This window comes from Pyrgilauda ruficollis, unplaced genomic scaffold, assembly GCF_017590135.1.
Source record: "Pyrgilauda ruficollis isolate IOZ18807 unplaced genomic scaffold, ASM1759013v1 scaffold12, whole genome shotgun sequence".
Lineage (NCBI taxonomy): Eukaryota > Metazoa > Chordata > Aves > Passeriformes > Passeridae > Pyrgilauda > Pyrgilauda ruficollis.
In genome coordinates, this window is record NW_024510321.1 from 14,451,022 (window position 1) to 14,467,409 (window position 16,388).

At 45.3% G+C, this 16,388-nt stretch overlaps 2 protein-coding genes across 3 annotated transcripts in view; both read right to left on the reverse strand.

Annotated features, from left to right (window-relative positions):
• GAD2 (glutamate decarboxylase 2) overlaps positions 1-6,012 on the reverse strand; it is a 41,793-nt gene extending 35,781 nt beyond the window's left edge. The window contains exons 1-4 of one of the 2 annotated variants that reach the window (XR_005956908.1): positions 5,211-6,012; positions 4,902-4,961; positions 4,604-4,756; positions 3,376-3,609 (exon numbers count right to left, since the gene is read on the reverse strand). Coding sequence is in view for 1 of the 2 variants with exons in the window: in XM_041488358.1 (XP_041344292.1) it covers positions 3,376-3,609; positions 4,604-4,756; positions 4,902-4,961; positions 5,211-5,286 (523 nt within the window). In the remaining variant the exon portion in view is untranslated. The remainder of the gene's footprint in view (positions 1-3,375; positions 3,610-4,603; positions 4,757-4,901; positions 4,962-5,210) is intronic. The other variant, XM_041488358.1, reaches the window with a different exon arrangement.
• Positions 6,013-8,214: 2,202 nt separating this feature from the next.
• Positions 8,215-16,388, reverse strand: part of MYO3A (myosin IIIA) — a 103,278-nt gene continuing 95,104 nt past the window's right edge. Inside the window, exons 31-34 of the mRNA XM_041489108.1 lie at positions 14,593-14,702; positions 12,033-12,073; positions 10,222-10,362; positions 8,215-8,358 (exon numbers count right to left, since the gene is read on the reverse strand). Of these exons, the coding sequence (XP_041345042.1) occupies positions 8,244-8,358; positions 10,222-10,362; positions 12,033-12,073; positions 14,593-14,702 (407 nt within the window). The 3' untranslated portion in view covers positions 8,215-8,243. The remainder of the gene's footprint in view (positions 8,359-10,221; positions 10,363-12,032; positions 12,074-14,592; positions 14,703-16,388) is intronic.

Here is a 16,388-nt window from a genome sequence, read left to right on the forward strand (position 1 = left end):
CTCCCCTGACAGGTGATTTTGAAGGAGATTTCCATAATTTTAGCTTAGTTTCCGTATCACAGCTGGACAAATTTCACCTGAAAGCAACAGAAAATTAGGAGCTAAAAGCCTTTAGTGGATCGGGACTACAGGAAGACTCAAGGTTACAAACATTCCTGTTTTGGAAATAAATCCACACCGAAAAGCTGGGGAATAGCAGAATTTGTATCTGCAGCTGCAGTGTCTCAGCGGCTCTCTGTCAGCCCTACATCCAGCTCAAGGCGACAGCCCTGTTGTCAGTGCTGGATTCTTCAAGCACACCTCCCAGCACAGCACCTGCTTTGGCAGCGCCGCAGGAACAGGCCCGGGCGCACGCAGGGCTCGGGCCGCCGTGCCCCGGAGCGAGCAGCGCTGCATGGAGAGATGTCCGGACAGAGAGAGCAGCAGCTGCTGCTGCTGGGAGAGCCCCCAGCAGCCACACCTGTGACACTGCCCCCTCCACCCCGTGCCCTTCCCTTCTGCAGCGCGGCCGTAACACGGAAGGACAGGGAATGCACTGCCCCAGCCTGACCCCTGCCCCAGCTGCAGGGGCTTGCCTGTCCATGTCACACCTCCCTGCCTGAGCGGGCTCCCTTCCCTTGGCTGGATGGCCACGGAAAACTGAGGCTTTGCTTAGAATACAGGCTCCACTGGGCAGGGAAGAAGAGTTTGTGAGAGCTGCTCAAAAATCTCTACCCACGTACTCTTCCTGAAATACACATCCTTTGTTGAAGTTGTTCCTGAACAAAGAGGTACGGGAAAAGAGACTGACAGGGTGAAGAACTGGTCGAGAGGCGAAAATAGGAGATTATTACTTAATGGTTTGTTTAGCAATACACAATGTATTCACAGATATCCCAGAGTAAACCCGGAGATGATGGCCAAGAACCAGGGCCAAGGCACAGGGACACCCGAGGCCGGGCTTTCCCCACTAAGGGCGTTGCCTCTGCCCCACACACCCTCCCAAACACACTCCCACCTGCACCGGCTTGAGGCACGGACATGCCCAGCAGAACACCCGGCCCCCACAGCCCCCCCAGGGAAGCGACGAGAAGGGCTGGGCACGGCAGACAGCACGGATAAAGGCACGGCAGACAGCACTGAGTCTGGCCGTGCCCGCAGCCTCACGGCGTGCACCGCCAGCACCGGCGCCTGCCAGGGAGCAAGGCTGGGCCAGAACCGGCTCCTCGCACTCCTACTGGAGTTTCCAAGCTCGTATTTCAATTCCCCTGCTCATTTTCAATTGTCCAGAGCTCTACTGGAGTTTCCAAGCCATTTTAAAAAGCTCGTATTTCAATTCCCCTGCTCATTTTCAATTGTCCAGAGCACAGTAACTGAATTTCACACCCATCTTTCCCTGCATTCACAGTCACTGCTTTTCACATCCTCTCAGCAAGAATGCTGTCTCTGCTGCTAAGGGGGCAGAAAGCGCGGCTTCCCCGGGCACCCCAGTGAGCCGTGGCACGCAGGCAACACCTAGGAGCAACCCACACCTGGCCCTCGGCCGAAAAATCAGCCATCTGCCTCGTCGAATCCCTGGACCTGGGTATCCAGCTGTGAGGCTAATGCAATACAATTTATTTTTCAATCAGCCTCCCGGGCCCCTGCAGCCAAACGCCGCCCAGGAGGGACCGTGTCCGAGGGGCTTCTGCGGCAGGAGCGGAGGCAGAGGCTGCCGCCAGAAACCTCACCATACTGTCCTTCCTCGGAGGGTAATTCCAGTGTTTTACTCCGAAGCACATGCCGGAGGACTCCAGGTGCAAACCCCACGCATTTCGTGACCCCCCTCCCAGGCTGGGGCTGTCACCCCAGCGTGCTGAGGAGCAGCAGCAGCCAAGCGAGGCGGCTCTGCACCCCCTGGGCTGAACCCTGCCACACCACCACGTTTCACAACACCCCCCAGCACCCGTTTTCAGACTTCAAAAACATCATTTTCATTAAAACAAATTATAAAATGCCAAGATGGGAAAGCCTCCGATATTTATAGAGAGGAAGAGAAATGGCAACATTGTTTTAAAGGTTCTTTTTTGGATACACAAAATTAAATGGGTCTGTTATGTGAAAACAGGCCATAACAAAAAACGATTAATGAAAAACAGCTAAGAAACCCTATTTTTTGATTTCCCAGAATCACAGATCCCACATTCTTCATCATTTTGTGCAAACACATTTCCTATGCCCTGTCCAGACTGATCGACTTTGCTCCTGTGGCTATAATTTACCTAACTATTTAATCCAATATTTTACAAACATCTTGACAGCACCCGACCCATGCATCAAAACATGCGGATGGTCATTTCCACCCCTAAACGAGGAGGATTACACAGATCCCTCACAATCTTTACCAGGCTCAGTCTGTTCTGTTCTCCTCTCAAAACCTGAGATTTTTTTGTTTTCCTCTCAACCTCTAGCCACAAATCAGCCTTTTGTCTTTTTCAGTAAACTGTTTCACATTTATTTTTAAGCAATTTCTCAGTATTTCAAATTCCCACTCAGAGCTCTCTGGATTCCCTATTATTTCCCAATGACAGCCATAATTGCGGCTCCGGCTCCGCTTTCTGCCTGCTCCGCCGCAGTTTAAGGTGGCCCCGGTGCGGAGTCGGGCGCTTCCCCACGCCTGGGCGAGCCCCAGGCTCCCTTTCTTCCCTCCACAAAGCCCACAGGGGGGCACGACTAACGGGGGATCCCAGGCAGGGAGGAGTCAACCCATCGCTGCTTTCCCCAGTGAGAAACAACAAATGCTTGTTAAAACAAATCGGACTTCGGTTTTATTGCTTGAACCTAAAGTTGAAACTAAATCCTCGATATTTCTGCGTAAGGTTCTGCTAAATTCCCTTTTTATTTTATGTCTTGCAGGCGAAGTGACAGACACGGCAAATGGCCGCTCGGAGTTCGAATTTACAGGCCGTTTACTGTGATTTCGGCTGCTAAATGGGCTGGTCCCTGCTGCCCCCGTGCATGGAGCCCCCCCTGCCCCGAGCTCCGCGCCCGCCGCATCCCGCTCTGCAGGGAGCAAGAGGCAATCGCGGGGCATCACACGTGAAATGATGAACAGGAACGGCAGAAAGTGGTGAAGGTGGTGCAAACTCTGCTCAGTGGCACACTCGGCAACTCCGACGCACAGACGCATTAATTTTAAATCGGAAAGGGTGTGCGAGGCTGCACTGACAGCTACAGAGATGGAGCTGCTGGAGTGCTTTATCATTTTGGAAAACGATTTCTGCCTCTGCTAGAAATTGCTTGGAGCTGACAAAATACAGTCGCTGCTTCAATCTTTATCGTTTCAAGCTAAATTGAAATGACACCTTTAATCAATGGATGAGACCATACAGGGTAGAAAATGAGCATTGCTATTACCTGTTTTAATTGCATACTTCAGAGTTGTTCTGCAGTTCAATAAAATTTCTTCCAAGGTCTGTGGCTGGTCTGCCAGTTCCCAGTTATATTCCTGGAGCAGCTCATTTGGGTAATGGAAATCAATAACTTTTGTTGATCTATCAAAACTTTTCACCACATACTGAAGTAAAATGTCCACAACATCTTGTAGGAAAGACATAGTAGTTATTTCTCCATTGCATGTCGGCAGAAGATCTGTGAATGGAGAAATTTAAAAGTTAACTTTGTTTTATGACCACATGCATAGATTCTGAACAAAGCCTTCTCCCATTTATGTTTACAAAATCTTTGCAGTGTAGTCAATAAAAATAGGGTTTGTTTTCATTTAATAACCAAACTAGCAAGGTTGTATTTCGAGGATAACAAGATTTAATATCCTATCTAAATTCGCCATTTCTGTCCACAGTATATTTCAGACTAATTTTTAAGACAGCGAGAGCACAGAAACAAGACAAAAGGGAAAACGAATCTCACAGGAAATAAAGACTGAGCAACAAATGCTACAAGCAGCACCCTTAAAACTGTAATTTGCCTTGCAATAAAATACCTTCTTGGCGACTCTCCTATGCAAGTGACTTGTTGATAATTTAATGCCTTTTTCTGAGACAGTGCTGCACGGGGTCTTGGTGTACACAGAGCTTTTGTTTAAGAGCGATGGCTCAGTCAAAACCAGACTATAGTGGAAGCCTCTAATTTGGGATCTCGGGCTGCCGAGCAAACGGGAGAATCCTTGGCTAGCACATGTCGGCGGGGAGCTGGGATCTATTCACTGGAGGAGACGATACCTCCAAGGTCAGAAAAGATGAGGTGCAAAAATATCTCGAATTAAAGCAAATGAGGAGGAGAGCGCTCTATCTCCCTCCTCCCCTCCAACCTTAATTACATCGCAGGGTCTTCAATGAGAGGTCGATGCTTTCAGTGCTCCTTAGAAAGAAAAAGCTGCGGGCTCCAATACGCGGGATTTTACTGCTTTGGGTTTTTCTTTTCGGGATTTTTTGTTGTTTGCGTGATTTTTCACAGATTTGAGAAATGCCCGGCGGGGGCCAGGGCTGAGGGCGCAGAGCTCCGCCGCGCACCGCCGGACCCCCCACGCCTCCTGCCCGACGCGGGCGGGGGCGATTTCCCGACCGAACCGCTGTTTTTTTCTTGTTAGTTTTAGAGAAGCAGCCTGCCCCGGGAGCGCCGTTACCTGTTGAGTGCAGAAATGCGTAATTCACGTCCGCTTTTTGACAACCGCAGGGTTTTTTGTCGCAGGTGCAGGTCGGCCTCGGCTCCGCTACCCCCGGGGCTGCTGCCCTGGCGCCGGTTTCCATAGGCTTCTCGGCATCTCCGTAGAGCAGGGCTTGACAGCGACACGGACACACGGCCTCATTACCGGGACATCGACCCTCGTCCCCCGCCCCCCCGGCCCGGGGCAGGTCCCGCGGCGCTCCGTGGGCGCGCAGCCGCGCCCCCGCCGCGGGCTACCGGGGCCTCCCTGCCCTTACCGCAGAGTTTGTTTCCGATCCCTCCCGTGAACTTCTGGGCAACCTGACACCAAGCTCTGGCTGGAAGAGAAAATCGAGTGGAGGGTCCGTGGGGCGGGAGTGGGCTGAGGGCGTCTCGCCCGACCCCCGGCCCCGCTCCCCAGGAACCGCCTGCCCCGCAGAGCCCCGCGGCGCCGGCCCGGGCTCGAGTCGCCGTCGGTGCCCGCCGCCGGCACCGCTTCGTCCCGCCGATCGAGCGGGGGGCTCCGGCGACCGGGCAGAGCTGTCACGGCGGTTCCGTCGGGCCGGTCCCGCTCGGCGTCCTCCTACCTGTGCCGGGGGTCTCGGCGGCTGCGGAGCCCTCCTCGGCTCCGAAGGGCCAGAAGCCGGAGCCAGGGCTTGCCATGGCGGAGGCGAACCGGCGGGGCGGGCGAGGAGCGGCGATCTGCAGCCCAGGCGGCCCGAGCGAGTGTGCGTGAGTGCGAGTGTGCGGTGTGTAAGTGCGCGCGGCTGCGCCAGGCGGCGGCAGGCGGAGGGGCGGGAGCGCCCCGGGCACGCGTGGGTGGGAGCGTCTCCCGTGGGCGCCCCCGGGGCGCGCTCCGCCGAGCGGCTGCGGCCGCGCCCCGCAGCGCTGCTGCCCGGGACGGCACGGGCGGCTCCACGGGAAGGGGTGCCCGCTGAGGCGGCCAGCGGCGACGGCTGTTCTAAGGCGTGTTCGCACCCTGCTGCATCGGAGGAGCGAGGGGCGGCGGTGGGAGGACGGCAGCACTCGGGGCAGACCCGAGCTATAGGCGCTGCTTGAGATGGGGCTGCAGCTGCCTTGGGGGCCGAAGGCGAGCCAGGGTGCCTGTGCCGTCTTCACCCTACCGACCGTCCGTGCGGCCGCAGCCCGGCGGGGCGGGCGGAGAGGGCTGAGCCGCCCGGTACCGCCGAGCGCTGAGCGGAGCGGTAGTTATCCAGGTCTTGGCGTAGACGGCCGCGGTGGTCCGGCCTGGTACCTCGAGGGGAAGGTTAGGACTACGGGGAAGTGTCCTCAGTGCTTTAAGATGCAAAGCGAAGTGAAATCCCCCACTACACCTCCCACTTTTGCACCGGGGCCCCTCTGCACTTGCGAGCCGGGCGCACCTGGGCGGCGGCACCGAGGCCGGGCCAGCCCGTGCCCCCGGCGGTCCCGGGGTCGGGAAGAGAAAGCCCCCGAGCCCCCTGCGTCCCATCGGCCCGGCCCACAGCCGCCGGCGGGAGCCCCGTCGGGCCGGGCGGCCGCGGAAAAGGCGCCGCGGAGGGGCCCCAGGGGGCTGGGCTCCCGCTGTCCCTCCTGCTCCCGGGCAGGCAGGGGCGTGCTGGCTCCTACGGACGTGCTGGAGGAGCCTTGCGCGACGCCGCGGCTGCCCCCGCGCGTCCCTGGAGCCCCGGGGCGCTCCCGGGGCTTTCCTGCGACATTCCGGCTTGGGGACCCTGGTGGAACCGCCACCCTGGCTGCAGCCCCGAGGAGGCAGAGGGCCCGGCGGCCAGACGGGAAGAGCACGGGAACAACTGTTCCTATTCCCTTCACGACGTCTCTAAAGGCAACCAAACCTCGCTTTTCCACCCAGCCGGGTCTTCGCGGGAGCGTTTCCCTAACGCAGCTGCCTCTCCTCTGGCACAGGAGGGATTTCGAGCCCTGGCCTTGGAGGGAGGAAGGCGGGACCACACCAGGTGAGAATGTGGCTCTGCCGAGACAGCTGGTCACACAGCCAGGCCCTGTGTTCAGCCCGGGGCATCTCTCTGTTTTTTGTAGGCACACACTCGGTTATAAGAAGTGCCCACCATGAGACCTCACAGAAATGGCTCCATGCTTTAAAACACTGCTGTGATGGGAAAGCAGAAGAAAACCAGTCCACGCATCTCTTCGTGTGAAATTACAGTCTGTTCCAGTTGCTGCATCACACTGGCTTGGACGCAGACAATAACTCCAGCTTTCTACGGCCAGAGGCTGCTGCGAGCCCTTCCCTGCCTTGCTCACTCATGCCCCAGTCCACAGTGTTTTGTCGGTTCTGGATGTAATTCAGACACAATCAGCTGTATCACTGCTTTGTACATTTTTATTTACCATTTCATTGATACATGACAAAGCAACTTTAGAACAGATTTCAGAATTTTAACAATTTATAGCAAATTTTACATTGCAGTACGTTTGAATTCAGTGCACAGCCTTGTAACTAGTTAGAGATCAGGAAGCGATGATTATCTGTCTCTGGGGAAAAGGCCAAAACCCAGCCCCTGTGGCTGACTGCTGCCACCAATTGTGACATTTAGGAGGGCTGAGGAGCCGAGTAGGATCAGGCCTTTATGCTGGCATCATGAAATTTGCCTTCTCTTGCTTTGCAGCTGGGAACATGCAATTATGAATCCTGAAAGGAAGCGCTGCAATTATCTGTGTGGTTTCTGTGAAATAAGGTCTTCTGAATACAGAATCAGGGGGAAATTTGAACACTGGGGCTATTGCTTTTATTTTCATTTAATTTCTAGTGGAACTGATTAAGAATGATCATTACATTTCAGCAGCAATCAACCAGAGAGTGTATTTCTATTCCTTTCTTGGTACCCCAGAGATTAAGATTCCTAAAAATCTAATGCAAATGAGAACAAAGCAAACATGATTTAGAAGTTCATCACTTAGTCACAAAGCTCAGAGGCAGAGGAGAGGGCTGGATATAGTTCCCATAAATGGACATCTCCAACATAAAGATTATACACACAATATTGACCTTTAAAACTGGCTACTAGCTTTACAGTAAAGTCAATAATGAAATAAATTGCCATAGTATGCTATCCCATTAATTGTATATGTTTTCATTAGAGGAACACTTGCGACAAACAGGTCATCCCAAAATTTAAGCAATGTAAACTAAAATACGTAGAAATTCCCCCGTGGTGTTCTTATAATAGTTTTTTGCCTGTAAAACAATTTATTAGAAACAATAACTAAGGTTTTCTGAAGGTGAATATGGAAATTAGAAAGCTTAGCTAGGGAACTATAAAGTAAATTATTATTTTGATTGGATGAGACTGATGAAATGGAAAAAAAGAAATATGCACTGATGAAAGTAAACTAGACTTAAGCTGTTTAATAATTTTAGGATGTAGCAATGGTACGTGAAAGAAAGCTGATTTTTTTATTAGGGAAGAATAGGGTATGTGACTGACAGTGTCCCTTTGCAATGGTGTTGGGCTGTAAACCACAGTAATTCATATTCACATGAACACACACATAAACTTGAAACATTGAAGATTAAAAAAAAAAAAAAGGAAACACATGGTATAAAATGATAAAAAAAATGTATGCTAATAAAAGCCAAATGGCAGCAGGAGCAGCAGCAGCAGCTAGAACTGCTGGATAAGGCGCCGGCGCTGTGAGGTCTTCCGCAGCAGTCGTCTGTAGTCATAGGGATTATCTTCGGCTTTGCTCTCTTCCAGGGGTCTTTCTGCAACCCTCGACCTAGGGATTAAGCACAGAAGTGTTTTAGAAGTTAAAGTCAAAACATTTACCTTGCAAACACTCCTAATCGACTGCTTAACCTCCGCCCTTGTGGGGGAAAAATAAAAGGAGAAAGAAAAAAAATCAGCTGACTTTGCTAGGCCTCTTCCTGTGCTGCACAAAACAGGCACCTCGGAACAAACACATTTTATGCTAGAAGCAGATGAACACAGAAGAACAACATGTTCTCCTATGAAGGGGACATAATGAAAGGACATAAAAACGTTGAGAGCATGGGGATGCTTTGCAGTAGCATTTGCCTGATGGTTACTGCGCCAGGTTTTCAGTTGGCATAGATTTGTTTGCTCTGTATTTAACCTGCCTGTGGAGTTCACTGTAAGTGTCCATCTCATTTCATTTTATTTTCAGATGGTAAGATGCATTTTGGATGCCACCTCTGACAGGCTGGAATAGTGATGTGGCATCAGCTGTTACCATGGAGCAACATTAAAAATAAAAGACAGTTATTTAAAAAGTAAATTACTCTGAAATAATTACAAAAATTTGTAGTGTTCTACACTTAAGATGCCCTCACCACTGGTCCTATACCAGTTTTGAAGGTAAATAAAAACTACTCAATGCTTCAGTTCTTGAAGTAGATTGAAATGGCTGTACAGTCTTTATATCCTGGTGACCCTATTCAAGAGATACTGAAGTGCAGAAATGTTTATTAATTGCATTCATCTGCCCTCTGAGATAACTGTAAATTTAGAAGTTACACATATTTTTTTTCACTATGGCTTCTTAGGCTGCAATTAGAACAGCAAACAGTAAAGGGTAAGAAATTTGATTTAGTAAGCTCAGTAGCAAAACTTTCGCTCACCTAAACCAGACCTCAGGGTGACAGATTTGGTGTAATTAACCACCTTAGAAATGGAACATTTTCTCATGGTTGTAAACTATATGGTAATTCCCTGATACTACTACTTTTAATTACACATCTTAACTTTCCTGAAACTAATTTAGATCCTATGTGAAAAAAAGGCCAGAAATTAAATACATAACGTGCACAAAACATTCTACATTCTGAATGTTCTACAAACATTTCCTCTATTACTACAGATGTGTTTTCAAATTCAGTGCTCATCCCAGGCTTAGCATTTCCCTTAAGACTTTGACCTAGATAGTTTCCCAAGCTTTTCTTACATTTAGGAACATGCAAGAAGATACAATTACATTAAGATACATAGATGTATGTTTGCATGTGCAGTGTGTGTGAGTGCACTGGCAAGAGTGAGAATATGGATTTCCTTAGTCTGGCAGTGGTCACCCTCTATGAAGTTCTATGTGGGAAGAGAGAAGGTCAAGAAACCCTCCCTTTGGGGTTTTTCTCCTGGCTGTCTACCTTGATGAGGTACATGCAGGCTACAGAAACATCTGCTGCTACAGGACAGCAGGAGAAAGAGGCAGTCAAGCTGGAGTCCTACCTGCAGAAAACATGCAGAAAGTCTGGTGCACGTCCACCCTGTTTAAAACCGAACTAATCAGAAATACAGTTTTTAGGTTCTGCTTCAGTTTAATTTTATTTTAGATCAGAGATGCAGAATGTCTGTCCATCTGGCCCTTGGGAAACCAAAAACTGGCAGGTAGGCTGAACACCAATCACACTGGAATTTATCCCTCTTGTATGGGGAATATGTCAGATATTCCCATTTTGAGATGGGAAATTTTAGCTATATGTTTTGTAAGATAGTTCAGCAAAATTTCATGTCTAAATTAGTAGATTTATGTGTAATTTGAAAGTATTTTTATTTTTATTAATATTTTGAATATGTCAACAAGGATAATATTTATTTTTTCCTGTTACTATTTTGTCTGAATTACCTCTCAGTAGCTCGTAAAATGGAAGTCCTGCGCTCAACTGGGTATCTCTTCCTTCTTGTGGTAGTACTGCTGTCCTTGGAGCTGGAGTCAGTAGATGAAATTTCTTGGTAGTAGATATCTAAATCTAGCACTTTGCTCAGACTGTCAATAAATAAGAACACTAAGTTAACAGTTTCACTTTCCAATGCTGTATATTTTCAGCATACAAACCCAAGACAGCCAAATATCATTATTCTGTTTATGTGTTGAGGATCTGAGTAAAAATATATAAAGGCACAAAAAATCAGTCTCTGAAGTATGGCTGCTGTACAACATAGATATTGAGATTTTTGAAATGCTAAATACTTTTATATATTCATAAAGGAGACACAACAGAAATTTTTGGGGTTTGCCATTAGACTCAGTGAAGAGGCATTTTTATGGTATAATTATTCTGGTCTATTTTAGATATCTCTTAGAGCAAGAGATGAATAATTTTCCTAAATGTGACTATGTTTTTCTCTGAGTACAAGAAGACAGTGTAAATCAACTAGTTCAGATATGGGTGTCAATAATGCAGATATCTCTTATTTTGTTAGGTGAATGCTATCCAGGGTATTATACATACAGAAAAAAATCAATCCCAACATCCATTTTAGAATGGCTAACGAAAGAAATAATATCCTAAAAAGAAACTGAATAGAGAAGTTCAGAATTCAATCCTCACGTTGTTGGAAACCAGAAGTAATTAATTGATTTCACTTGCCGTGTTCCACTAATACAGAGTCAGCACATGAGAGAAGATGCAGTCAGGGAACTGGTTAACTTGATTTAAGATGAGTGAAACCTAACTGAGGCAAATGAGAGAAAACACTTTTTTCCCCTAGACTGGATTCAATAGGTGTGAAATTTTTTTAGGATCCAAATGACATGAGAAGAAAAGCTGAAAGAGACCAAATGTGAGGGACATGGACATAGGGTCAATCTTTTAAGCTGCGGCATAATCAAGTGCAATTTAAACTGTGCTTGAATAAAGCTCAATGCTGTGAGCATATTTTATATAAATGTAATGTCATGCAACATTCTCTAAGATACATATTTTAGCTGCAGAATTTGTATTCTGCAACAGTTAGTATTGAGCCGAGGACAGTGCAGAGAGCCCGTTCATCTGGCAGCTATGAGCAGGCTGCCACAGCAGTGCCTCAGTATAGAAACACAAATAAAATAAAACTAGGATGTATGTCAGGAGCTGCAAACCAGGTCTGCAGCACACATAAGGATCTAAGATATGGAAGTACAGAATATACCTATTGCTTCCTTATTTTCTGCAGAGATCCATCAAAATAGCCTAGTTACACTGGGAAGAAAACACTTCTGGTTCAAATTTCAAGGGCTACTCTTCTTTAGCTGTTATTTAGTGATTGTTTTAATTTTTTATTATCTATTTTCAGACACTCATATATTTTTAGGATAAAAATTTGACAGTCTTTGTATTTTTGCTGACAAAAAAGAACTGGTTGCCCATTTGCTTTGACTAGAATTTTAAGCACCTTCAATTATTTTCTGTGTCAGAACTATCTTTGATGTGGACCTTATCTTATTATAATGCATGTGTTACCATGGTAAAAGACCATGTTTTAGGAAAACTGAATGGCTGAATTCTAGAATGGATTTTAGTAAATGAAAATTGCATTTTAACTTTGTATACATGTCCCCCTGTGAATCACCAATTTACAATTCTTTTTTCAATGCTTTATTCTCCTGGTTGAAGTACAGCTAAAAACTATTCTAGAGTACTGGAGTGACAATAGTGAAATAATGAAAAAAATTACCTTTCTTTCCTTGGTTTCCGTTTTTCATCTTGTATTGATTTCTAAGAAAATAAAAAGTAATTAAAATACTAAAAGGAAAGCTTATGCAAACATACAATTCATTGGTGTTAAGTAGGAGAAGTTGTATATTTTTCAGTAAAAAAAATGATAAAAAATGAGCAAATATCCCAGAAAATCCTATTTTAAGAACCTTTAAGACTATGAATGAGATTGCCATTGTTGCTCCCAAGTTTGTTGCCATACTGTGAAAAAAAGCCGAAGTAATGATGATCAGAACAGAAAAAGGAGATCTAAAACTTTCAAATAGCTATAGCTGTTTTAATGAAGTTGACAACACTATCTCACTGAGGCAAATTTACTGTGATGCCATGAGAATTTCCATGAGTAGAAGCAATGCAGTAGGAAGAGGCATAATCCTATTCTCATTAATGGCAACATAGTCTTCACACAGGTTTAGTAGAATAAAATGGACAAAGGCCCTATTTGAAAACAATATAATAGTTGACAAAAGAACCTTTAGGATAAAAGATTTCTAAAAATGTAGAGGAGAGAAGATTTATAGGGAATTTGAATAATTTCTTATCTCTAATAGAGTTCTATCCCTACAGCCAAAACAACGCTATGTTGCATCACCTAACACATCATATTTCAAAGGCAGTATTTTTTAGTGCAGATTGTGGTCTTAATTGTGTTTCTTGCAAATGAGTGAATGTGTATTAGAACTAGGGACTGTAAAGTCACTGAGACTCAGAAATCCTGATGGACTTCAGTATGCAGGCAAATGAGCATGGCATATAATTCCAAAATGACAGGCTGATTTAAAGAAATATACCCCAAAATAAAATTCTCATGCCTGATATGAACAGTGGGCTACTGTCAGGCTTCATTTATACCTGTATACCCCTGCAGGTCATCTGATAGGCAAGGAGATGTGTGAGAATGCAAGGTGTCTAATTAATGTCTGTAGCATGATGTGAGAGAAGTACCTGATTTTGCAAAAGATAGAGAATTTGAAAAAAAAAATGCACTCATATTTTGTTTCTTCACATTCATATGATCTGGGCTTGATAATAATCTGTGAATGACCTCTGAAGGTCACAGAGATTTTTAATAAGGTAGAAAATCTGTAATAGCTGGGAAAGCTGACTGCCCTCTAAAGCTGACTGTCATCTAAAGTTAGAGCCTAATGACTTACCCAAGGTCTAAGAATTTAACAACTGGTAGGTCTCCTTTCTAAGCTTCAGTGTATAGATATTTATGTTGAACCTTTCCCTGACCAGTGAATTTCATGTCAGAAAGACATGTTTCTTTTTTTCACACCTTCTTGAAAATATAACTCATCAAAGGTAATATTGATTAATACCTTGAAAAACTGCTGCTAAAAAATTGATTAAAAATCTCCTGGCACTACTGCAGGTTTTGTTTGCACTGATGCCATGGCTGTTTTCTGGTACGGAGCTGGCCACGTAACAAATTAGCTCTCAGAAAATACTGTATTCCTGAAATTATGGTCTTAATTTCCTAAATAGGCATTTACTTCAGAATTGTGCTTCTCAAAAATTTCTGAATACAGATTTTGTCATGCCTTTCAAGTCAGTCCTTTATCTCACCAATCTTGCTTTCACAAAACAAATTTTATTCTTACGTGCAAGTTTATTTTTAAGAATGAAATTTCTTTTCAGAATATCACCGTTCCAAAGCTGTGTTATTTCAAAGTCCCAGAATAAAACATAGCTGTATTTGTATTTTTTTTGGTATGCCAGACACAACCATCCTTACAGGCCCTTGTGACACCTTCTGTTGAAAGGAGAAGCAATTGCTACGGTTAGTTTATTAGCTGGGTTCTTACTGGCTGTTAAAATAGGTCACTAAGATACAGGCACCTCGAGCAAATCAGTTTAATTGCTTTTTTTGTCGGAAGTGCTTTCTGAGCTGCTTTTACATTTTCACTCTTTCTGCTTACCTTCTTGCCTTTTTCCCTATGTTTAAGGGCAGTGAAGTCAAGAGGGGAAAGCAGCACTCAGTATCTGAACTTGGACCAAAGGCTATATATAGCGACACTCAAATCCATTAGTCCCCTGAGCTGTTGGTGTTTGCCAATGCCTTCATAATCACAATCTGACACATTTGTAAAGGAAGTTACAGTGTGCATACTAATACAACTTATTTTAATATTTGCTCTCTCTGCAAGATCAAGTACTAATTTAGATGCTCAAAATAGCTCCAAACAAACCTGTGCCTCTCCTGGTTCTCTCCTGTGACTTACAAAGAAACGACGGAGACAGGGCACTTGATTTGGGTATTGAAAATGCAAATGCCCATAATGAAAGTGTGTTTAGGTACAAAAGTAAATACTAGTCTGACATAGCTCCCCAGTCTGGGTAACTGTACTTCCATTTCAAGTCTCGTTTGAAATTTGAAGTTTGTGGCCTGCCTCCTTTCAGCAGGACACAGGTTTTATGCTGCATTAGAAAAGAATAATGGGAATTGGGCAATGAGAAAGATAGTTTAGGTGGGAATTATCTGACAATTTTAACCCAGAAAAGATTCTTAAACTCACATGTATTAGAGTGTAGTAGGTGGAGTCTTCTGGATTATTTAATGTCTTGGGCTTCCGTGGCCTTCTGGGGGGTCTCTGCATTGGGCGAGAGTCTTCTACTTTGGCCACAACTGTAAAAAAGCAGAAGACAGCAATGCTTATTTCTTCACAGAATTGGAGGCTTTTGGAAAAAAACAGGAGAGAATTTCACGAAACGGAGAAAAAAATCCACATAGTCACTTTTACTTCTTGCAGTAATTCAAGTAAGCAACTGGTTTGGACATTTTCATCAGCAGAGAATGGGTTTATCCATTTGAGTCCTGACTGCCCACAGGGACAAATGCCACATAATGAATGCCAGGCTGGAACAGCCCAGAGGTCTGCCTGGCACAGCCTCTCCTTCTGAAAAGGGCTGATGCTCCACATTCAGAAAAGGGCTTTGAAGGGAAATGGCTACTGTGAGCCTTGTAATGGGGACCTGTGTGGCAGGAGTGATGTTTTTTTCAGACTTGAGTCAATCTTTAAGGTGCTGAATGAGGGAACTAGCATTAGGCCTCTGTTTCAGAGGTTGTCCTCTACATTATCACAGTGAAGATTTTCCTCCAGGTATCCTGCTGAGGCTTTTCATTTCAAGCCAAATCATGTGTCACTGGGCAACACAGCATGACCATGTCCATCACATCCAGTGTAGTCTATGTTAGTGTACTCAAATTCTGGTCTCTATTTCTACAAAAAACTTTTTACAAACTTGAAAAATGCCTTCACTGTAATAGAAATTAAATCAAGATTTTAACACAAAATGTAACTACTGTCCCCTGGCAGTCTCCTAATTCAGAGTTAGACACTGACTTGCAGATTACATTGGCTGGCACATAGAGAACTAGAAAAATATCTTGGGTATTTGCCTGTTGAAAATGTATCTCTGACAGAGCTAAGATACAGAGCTGCTGGGCTCATAGGTAGTTTGTCATAGAGACAACACTGAGTGCAGGGTTTCTGATGCCTAGGAAGACCACAGAACTGGCCCTGGAGGGACAAGAGACCACAAATGTACAGCCTGGTAAGCCTGGTCTCTTTCCCTTCAGCTTCAGCTACAGGAAACATTAATGGCGACAGCAATTCCTTCATGAGGAAGGAGAAGGGGATGCACAGCAGCAGAACACCAATGGCAGAGATGGGTCATGGCTGGTGAATGAAGTCACAGCACAGGGAACAAACAGAGTGTCTAAGGTATCGTACAGTGAGGTTTGATCTTGTCCTAGTCCCATCACAAATATACTAAGGACAGTCCAGGAGAAAAAACGTCTCCTCATTCATAAATGAATATAGTGGGAGGTTGGAACAGGGATCTAGATCCCAGTGAATTACTAAAATGTGTTTTGCTGATACAATCAACTTCCACATGAAGTGACTTTAACACCATTTTGTTCCCCTATGACCATCAAAAACCCTTTTACATGATAGAAATAAAAACTCTCCCATGTACAGCAGACATATTTTTAATTAAGGGTAAGGTAGCACAATAATTTAAAATGAGAAATGATCAGTAATACATCAGTGTTGACTCCTGCAAAATTAGCTGTTTAAGTTTTTTGTTATGTGTGATAAATAAAGTCTTGTAAAGGTCATGGGTATACAGAGAAGCCAGGATGAATAATGTTAATTTAAATTGTAGTCGGATCATAATTACATTTACTGTTTTAGTTTCTTATCTGAAATGCAGACTGCTTCTTCTGTAATGAATGAACAAGTATCTTTTTAACATTTTGCACCTAAGAGAACAATGGTGTTTTTCTAAGCCAGGTTACAGATAATAC